Here is a 9491-nt window from a genome sequence, read left to right as displayed (position 1 = left end):
CCCTCTTCCCAACTACCTTTCCCTAGCCCCATCTCTATCACAACTTCCTTTACTATTGCCCACATCTCCAAATTTTAAAGATAGCCTTGGCAAAGTAATCTACCAAGTCACAGTGTTCAGGTGGAAGAACCTTAAGTATGGACCTAAAACCAGATCTAACGATGTACTTTGTCTCCTTAGTTCACAGCATTGCTTCACCTCTCCAGGCCTTGGGCCTCTGGTAAAATGAGGGAACTGGGCTTAATTATCTCTAAAAGGTGCCTGTAAGACCAAGACCATGGCACTAAAAGTTCAACCTTATGCGCTCATTTCTCTGAGAGATTTCTGGCATCAATCTGCATGACTCCTTCGAAGAAAAGAAGACCCAAACAAATCAAAAGGATAGATATGATGTACTCCAATTCAGTGAACAAAAGCCATTTCTTAAACTTTTTGGACAGTGTTAAGGTCCTTAGAACACATAAAAGGGAAATTAAATACAACTGTTGAAACACAGCACAATAACCTAAAAGGTCTTAGAAGAAATGCTGAGGAGGAGAAGAGGATTGGGTTAAAAGGGAGAATTGAAGAAAGAAAAATTAGGAATGAACTGAGAAAATGAAAGTTTCATGGTTTAAGTTTATTATGTAAATTGAACATCAGCTTCCTGTTAATTCAGTATTTATTAAATGTGTTTATGTGCCAGGCCTATCATCCACTTAATCATTGTACAAATATTTATTGAGCATCTACTATGCTTCTGACACTATGACAGGCACTAAGGATACATACTAAAGAAAACCAGATGTGCCCTCTCAAAGCTGTTCTGTCTAGAATGCCTCTTTTAAGTATTGTCTGATCCTCTCAAGGAGCATACAGGTGATAGGAGAGGAAAGAACAAATATATATCAAACCTCTATGACCGTTGATAGAATGTGGTAAGTACTGTAAAACATACAAAAAATAATATGATGGTATTAATATGAGGGAGAGAAATTTCTTCCAATTAAGATTAGGGAAAGTTTCATGGTGGTAATGTTTGAGCTGGACCCTGAAGGCTGCATATAATTTTGATAATGTAGAAAGAGAATGGGGAGAGGAAGACATTCCAGCAGAGGGACCATTATGGGCAAAGGTTGAGATTAGAAAGTACTCAGTGAACAGTAAGGATTTTTAGGTGTCTAAAACACTGAGTATGTATAGATTGGGTGAAGAAAAACAAGCAATTTCTAGATTCAGATAATCAAACTTTCCTTGGAAGAATAAATGTCTATGATATGTGAATATGTGTGATCCTACCTCATGCAAACAGTATTTTCATGGGCTGGGCTGAACAGCACACAGTGAAAATACTCTTCACCACACTGAAGAAACTGAAGTAAATAAACATGAAGTGCAGCCAGCTGAATGAATATTCAACTCATTGCATTTCTGAGGGGGTCACTCTAATATCGGACCCTATGGACTCACATGCTTCCTGACAGTCTATAAGAGGCAGTGGTCATAGGAGGGACTCTTTGGGGACATTCAACATCGAAGAATCTCTTCAATCAAACATGCCAAGCCTTTTAAAATACTGACTTCTATCTCTTTCCTCCATCATGTCAGAGGCATATAGACACAGTGCTGAGCCAGATTGAGGGACATCATTTTTTCTAATAGCCTCTCTCTTCTTTGGAGCGAACAAATTGGCAAAATTCTCTTTCGCAGATTCGAAGGATTATAGCTGCTATTTATCTTGTCCAGTAAGGCATCCACTCTTGCCACTTCTAGCCTGTCAAATATCGTCCTAAGTCTTGGAAAACATTCATATGGCCTCCCAAAGGCCATAGGACCCAGTGGGGAGACCTATCTGTAGCTCCAAATGGAGAAACCATGCTCAAACCCAAAAGAGATTTGACTAGATAAAGCTGCTGCTTCCTTTTGCAATACATGGGCTGAGGGCAGGGACAAAGGGACTCACCACATGGCCTTGCACTGTCTTTGATCTGGAAGTTCTCTCATCTTTCCACTTGATTGTGAGATTCTGTGCAGAGGAGACCATGTTACAGCCCTTGCAGCGCCTGGTATGTAGTAGATGCTCAACGAATATTTATTAACATTGCATTTAATGTTTTTGTTATATTCTTCAATAAAGTGTCCCCAAATGTTTTGAATTTATGAATGACATACCTTAGGCATCTGAGATTCAGCTACAGTAACTGTTCTCCTATGGAGGAATTGTGGAGATTGGTGATGAAAATAAGTCTCTGTACTAAGATATTTTACTCTAGGTATAGAGACACTTGACTACCTGTGGACTGCTTACTCATCATGCTATTTTAAAGCAGGAAAAAAACTGGCACAAATAATACAATTGTGCAACAGTGATAGTTTTAAGAAAAAAATATTTGTATTTTCAAAAGTAGAGAAAGGTTGGGTGATTCATTTAACTTTTTTTCCCAACACCCTTTCCTACACACATTGAAAATTATGCTAGCTTAAAGAATGAAACATTTTAAAACCTCCCCACTGCCCCCCCCCCCAAAAAAGGGCGAGGCCTACAACCTCAAGAGTCACAGGATTTCAGTGCTTTCTACATAAACACTGCTTGAATTTCACAATCTTCCACTCTGAGGTGCTGCTATTAACAAAAACAAAATTAGGCAAAAAAAGTGAGTTTTGCAGCCCAGGCTAATTTGGGGAGATATTTGTGTGGCTGCAGAGATACCCTTCTCATCTGTGCCTGCCTTACATCCAGGTCCACTTCTTATCTTGTTCAGTGCTCAACGGGTTGTTACAAAGCATGAGCTGACTGTTACACAGCAAAATCCAACAGGGGAAACACTACCAGATAAAGTAATGCTTATAAAGTTGGAGCCAGTGAATTATTTTCCTTCTCTGTTTTCCTCTCTTTACTTCCTATAGAACTGCTCTCAGGGAAGATTATGATAATCGCATAGTTAAAAGCCCAAAGGCTTCAATATTCCTAGGTTTTCATTTACTCTTTCTAATCAAAACTTAGAGTGGACTTTTCCCCTCCATTTATCAGAAATCTCCAAATTCTCCAAAGTAAAAGTTGTACAATTTATACCCTCACAGGATAGTGTTTCCAAACCATTCTCTTGCAGACAGTGTCAAAGGTGAAGACGATTGCAACCTGTCCCCATAACAATCAGCTGGGAGCCTCAGAGAGAGTCCTCAATACGGTAAAGTTCAACATTTTAAAAACAGAAGTGGAAACAGTTCTATTAAGGCATTGCCACCTTCACCCTTGCATACAAGCTTTGTTTGATGTTGTCAGACACATGATAAGTGCTTTCACCTTTGAGGCTTTGTTAATGCTACTATTCCAAGTTCCTTGATCACCCAAGAAAGTTCCTCCCAAACTGGGAGCTGGAACCATCAGCTGATACTCAGGGGTCTCCAAACAGAACTCTAAGGGGGCCTCTTATTCTTGTGTCAGCAGGATAGAAGCAGCCATTTACTGCCTTTGGAACATCACGGGGAGTTGAAGGAATGGATGTACAGCGGCAACAGCAGTGAGGAAGAGAGGTCAGTTTTGCGTACTAGAAACAAAAATGCCCCCCAAGAACGTTCAGAATATAACTAGAAAATTTGATTGTATCTGCCTTAGTTTTATACAGTGGGGTGTTTCAAAAAATATTCTCTGAATAGTTTAGATCAAATGAAGCTGAAAGATTGCATAGGAGAGCTGATACACAGGATCTCCTATGATATTGCCCTACATGCTTTCTTTGGTGCACATTTATTTTTCCACAGTCCACATTCTATTTTCTTGCTATAATGTATACTTGGGGAATGGTTTTGCTGAGCGATGGGGAAATACTCTGGGCCAAGTCAGGATGCTTTTCTTAATGGAAGGTGTATTGCTAAGGAAAAAAGTTCATGCAAGTGATCTTGAATCTGAAGATTTCCCGCCAATTCCCAGATGATCAGGTAACTACAACCATAAGAGAGGGCACATCACCAACCCAGTGTTTGAACATTTTATTAAGCCTCAGAATGATTTAGCATTTCTGTGAGAGGAACTTTACTAGACACTCAGCCCTACTTTTCTTGATACTACATGAAGGACTCATCTTCTTAACTTGTTAGATTTCATTATTTGCATAACTTTTTACTGACCCAGTGTTTCAATAGACCTGCTGTTTGGTCAGTATATCAGGAATCAGTCGAATATGTTGTATGATTGAATTTACCAAAGATTTAGAGTGGTGGTCTTATGCCAACGTGGCTTTTTATCTGGTTATGTTGTATTGCCCTTTGATAAGAGGGTATTCGTCAGAATACACCTTCTTGATCTGTGTGCCAGTGAGGGGCAGAAATTTACTGAGGACGGCATTAAAAGCCAATGGAAAGACAAGTTGGCAAACACACTATATTTTCCAAAGCTTTAAATTGTGGTGGAGATATTAAATCAATTTTATGATTAAAAGTAAAATGTTTTTCTGGCTTCCTTCATCAATTATTTTGGCAAATTCAGATACTTTTCACCTAATATTTGAATATGTAAAACTAATTTCTTCAAACCCTTCCTCCCTTTGAATATTCCCTCTCTTTAGCTCTCCCAGTAAAAGGTATTTCAGTCCTGCTCTTAAAAAGTAATTATATTAGTGATATATGTGTAATCATCTTTAAGATTAAGAACTAATTAATGCTCATTTGTCACCCTCTCTTTAAAACTGCTTTCCATCCCCAAAACACAATCCAACATAAGGTCCCAAAACAACCAGGGCTGTTTGACATCTATGTAATTACAATTCTTATTAACTGGAACACATATATTTTATAGATTTCAATGAACAATAAATTAGCATGATATACATATTTGTATATTATATTGACTTTCAATATTCCTTGTCAAAAGTAACCTTATATTTTGAAATTGTTATGTTTGTTTAGGTAGCTTGTGTTGTCTGGCAGGCTGAAATTATCATAATAGAGCTTTTGTGACAATGTAAGATAAGCCATGTAAATAGTTTTAAAAACTGTCCACTAATGCCTATTTGGCTTGCAAAATCTGCAGCAATTCTACTAATAATTTTTAGTGCTTACTCTTTCCACCTCTGAGTTTTCTCATTCCCCTCTGTTAGGTACAAGACAGCTTCCTCAGCAGAAAGATTCCAATAAAAATCAAAGACCAAGGTGAGTCTATTGGAGTCATCATGAATTCCACTCCTTTTTTGTGGTTGTTGGTTTTTCTTCTTTTTAAAGGCACACCCTTAACTTTTGTTTGTTTGTTTTTGTTAACATAAACCAGATTCTAATTTCAGAGAGTAAAGCCAATTATCCAAAAAAGACAATACTCAGAAATCAGTGTATTATTGGTTTTGGTCACCCATGGAATCAACTAGACTTTTTTCCCCTGTAAGTGATCAGTGAATTTTTTCAGTCCACCTAAAAAAAAATACCTCTTTTCAATATTACCTGCCTTTTTTCAGTATGCAGCATGGCAGTACAATTGACAATGAGGTGCTTGGGCACATCAGATTTCTTTTCCAGTTGGTCAGGGTTCCCTTTTCTCTTTTCCTCATTTCCTGAGAATAGGAAGGATTAAAGCATGGCCCAAGACAATGTTGTCACATCAGGAGTGGTAGAGGTGTTTACTAGGATTATGATCCTCTCAGCTTGGCCTCAGAAGCATCTCCTGAAGCCCTGGGTTTGATGTGGAAACCTGACATGAGAAAAAAGACTTGGGAGGTCCTTTATCTGGCTCTTCTCCCGCCTCTCCCATAAAAGATTAAACAAAACTGATGGGATGATTGGAGGTGCTTCGTTGCCACTGAACTACTCCCATGGGTTTGTTTTTCCTTTAAGTGATCTTGGGAGGCCAGTGAGGGCCTCTATCTTGATTAATGATGATCATCCTGTAACAGTGGCTGGATATGGTGGTTTGGTGTGAGGTTTTGACAAAGAAAAAATTAGGCTCTGAAAGACATTTCTCATCAGAAACTGTCAATATATTAAAATGCATTTAAAAGTTACTTCTGGGAAGCATATTAAAGAGGCCAATCATTTAATCATTTGCTAAATGTCAAAGCCTACAAAATCATAGTATAATGTCACTCTGACATGAAGCAACATCAAAATTAGTGCATCATCTATAAAGTGAAGTATCATTTGCCTTCAAGTGACAAATTCTATGGCCAAAAAAATACCACTGTACTTCTAATAAGTGACACTCATTTTAATAGACCCTACAAAAATACAATATTTTCAATGTCCCCATAAAACAGTTAACTTACAAATATTACTCTCAGAGCTTTGGTGACATCCATATGTGACACTATTGTGAAAATCCTAACAAAATACTTGGAACGCTAGCATGTAAAGTAAGTCCATTATATATATTTTAAAAAAGAGAGCTATGTGAAAATATGAGAGAGAATGCATATAACCAACTCTGGGAAATTATTCTGGAATTTCAAATTAATATTTTAATCAAATTGATGACTAATATATAAAAGAAATATTTTTAAAGGATTATAAAATGAATTTTGATCATTTATAGAGGGAAACATTTCCCATGTAAATATAACTAATTTCTATACTAATTATGCTAATCTTTGTTTTCAGTGAGACAATTTAGAATTGTATATACTTTGAAACTTTGGGGGAAGAAAGGTATTTTCTCTATTTCTGCCCTCAAAAGCAGGCACAGAAATTAATAATACAGGTAGACCATGGCTCTGAGAAGTTATATTTGAAGTTTCATATTTAATTACCAAAGTTTTTTATCACCCATCATAACTTTCTAACAATAGTCTTTCTTAATGATAAATTTTATCAATACCCAAAACTCATTTTAAATGATTTAAAAGTAGCAAATTGGATAAAGCAACACACAAATAAATTCCACATTTACAAGTAAAGAAATCACAGGGGCTACAGTTTATAATCAACATAAACTTGAAAGAAATAAAGCAACACCTTTCCTGCCACCCATCATTCACTGCTTACATTTGGGGTGAAAAAGATTTATCTACAATGACCTTTAGTCTGTTTCTTAACTCTGCATGTTTTGTAATTAGCTAAAGGCATTGAACAAATTAGTTTGTCCTATTTTTATTCAGGTCCCAGAGATAAATGGCTAATTTATGAAATATTTCACTCTGTGTTATGAGAATTTAGCAAATGAATGTGGAACCAAATATAAACACTTTATACCATATGTACAGTTGCTTTCATAAGGCATTATCTTGTAATTTTTATTGAAAAAGATTCAATATAGTAAAGTCTTATTTTAAGATATATTTTCTTTCTCAATCCGAGATGTTTAGTTTATGAAAATATTGTTTTTTCTCTATATTCTTTTTGTATATATGCCAACATGTACCTTGTGCTAGAAATATTTTATGGGAATTACAATTCTTTATATTTGTATTTTCTATATAAAGGCATATACAACTTTGAGGCAGTGTTTCTGATGGAGAGCAGAATTCGTAAAGAGCTTGTGTGTGCTTCCGTGCTCCGAAATTATATGAAGTCCACTTCAAGAAGAAACTTATTTGATTGAAAAAAAAAAACAAAAAACCAAAACCAAAACTGCACCAATGCACAGCCAGAGGCTGACAGTTAAAATAATACATAACCACGTGAACATCATATTTATATAGTTAACATTTTTAAGGATGACCAGTGCTAACATATAGTATTATACATTTGGCACTAATGTTTGCCATTGGTCCAGCAATTGGCAAAATTTGTCGCTATGTATAAATTTATTTTTGAACATTAGGTCTGGCTAGACGTATCTTCACTATTTATAAAAAATATTTAGACAGTAAGCTCACGTTGAATAACTAGGTCTACTGTGTTCTGGAAACTCTTCAGTAGTAATACAGCTTTTTCATGTTCCATATGTACAAAACTATGTCCATTTGCCTGTAAACACACAAATAAAACAGGGCAATCAATGTAAGATACTTGTTTATCGCATTATCATTGTTTCTAACAATAAAATTCAAGGGAGTATTGAGCAACCAAAAGCCATGTGTTTTTAAAATTCACAGCAGAATTGCAATTATGGAAACAACTAATTTCACCCAGCTTCAACTCAATTTATTAATTCAACAAATATTTATCAAGTATCTAGTATATCTTACTTAGGATTGTCCTAGTATAGTCCTGGTCACTGTGCTAATCATAGAGGTATACTGGTCAGCAACAGACAGATACATTTGAAATACGATAGTTATTTTGTTGTTGTTCTGATTTGTTTGCAGGAACTTAGTTGAGATGGTTCGGAAGTGTTCATAGGACCACTGCCTTTTTGTTGCATAATCACTGATATAAACCCATCAACATGGTCAAATGTTTCACTCATGCAAACCATATAGTATACTTAAATCTTATTTTGATCCACTGAAAAGTTCTTAATTTACACATTTTTATATTAAAAAGATAATTTTTATTTCCCTCATTGTTGAATGCAAATGTATTCATTATTTATACCAGTGGTTCTCAATCCCATCCAGAAATGAATTAATTTCTGTGTGACCTAGATTCATCTTGTTATTTTATAAATGAAAGAGCTACACCTCAGAGAGGCCAAGCAACATGACTAAGGTCACACAGCTAAGCTAGGGCTGAGTCATCTGATACCATAATGTTCTTATTATTTCTCTCAATACTTCACTGACATCATAACACTACAATTGTTTCTAGTGATTTGAACTGATATTTCATTGATCATGATAAAATAACCAACATTTTCCCTTTAAAATTGTTGCTATATCACCTCCTACCATAATTTTTTTCTTTACAGTGTTTGCAAAGCTGTAATTCTCATTCAGATTCCTAACAGGTTTAATTTAACTTATTCGAGTACTGGTAAAAATAACATTTAGTCCTAAATTTGGATCTACCAAAATGCTAAATCTCTCATTCTTATAGTTTTAACTCTGGCTTAATTGTGTTGTTGTAGTTACATGTGAACTATCTCAAAAGTAGAAAGACTAAGTCAGACTATCTGCTAGGGCAATGAGACTTGAGAGGAAATAAATTAAAAAGGAGAAAACTTTTAGGGTAGAATCAATAGATTTGGCATCTGATTGGACAAGGGTATAAAAACAAACAAGAATCAAACTGTGATGCCATTAACAGAAAATGGAAACCTTGGAGGAACAGCAGGCTTAGTTGGGAAGACAACGGAGTTTGTGGTACTGACGACACATGCAAGGAAAATGTTGCACATATATTTAGAAATAAGAGACTGGAGTTCAGGAAGGAGGTCAGGGTGGCAGCATTAGAAACAGAAGTGAGGTTTTACCGCACTCTGGTACTTACCACATGGAATGCTGAGAGAATTATCAGAGAATAAGTTTAAAAGGGAGCATTGTGAAAGAAGGGAAATCTAACTAGGGGAGCAGGATGGAGCCATGGCTTTGGATGTGTAGAATAGAACTTAAAGACAGTGTTTGCCATTGACCTGGACATCTAGGTAAATTTGTCTGAAGTGAGGGAGGGAAAGGTGAAACGGGGCCCAATCCTTCCTGCTAGAGGATGGC

At 36.1% G+C, this 9491-nt stretch overlaps 1 protein-coding gene across 2 annotated transcripts in view; it reads right to left on the bottom strand.

Moving 5' to 3' along the window:
• Window positions 1–7758: 7758 nt before the first annotated feature.
• Window positions 7759–9491, bottom strand: part of LRRC7 (leucine rich repeat containing 7) — a 383497-nt gene continuing 381764 nt past the window's right edge. For both annotated transcript variants that reach the window (XM_068538014.1, XM_068538015.1), the window contains one exon: window positions 7759–7866. In XM_068538014.1, the coding sequence (XP_068394115.1) occupies window positions 7759–7866 (108 nt within the window). The remainder of the gene's footprint in view (window positions 7867–9491) is intronic.

This window comes from Eschrichtius robustus, chromosome 3, assembly GCF_028021215.1.
Source record: "Eschrichtius robustus isolate mEscRob2 chromosome 3, mEscRob2.pri, whole genome shotgun sequence".
NCBI classification, from domain to species: Eukaryota; Metazoa; Chordata; class Mammalia; order Artiodactyla; family Eschrichtiidae; genus Eschrichtius; species Eschrichtius robustus.
This window is presented reverse-complemented; position numbering and strand designations above follow the sequence as displayed.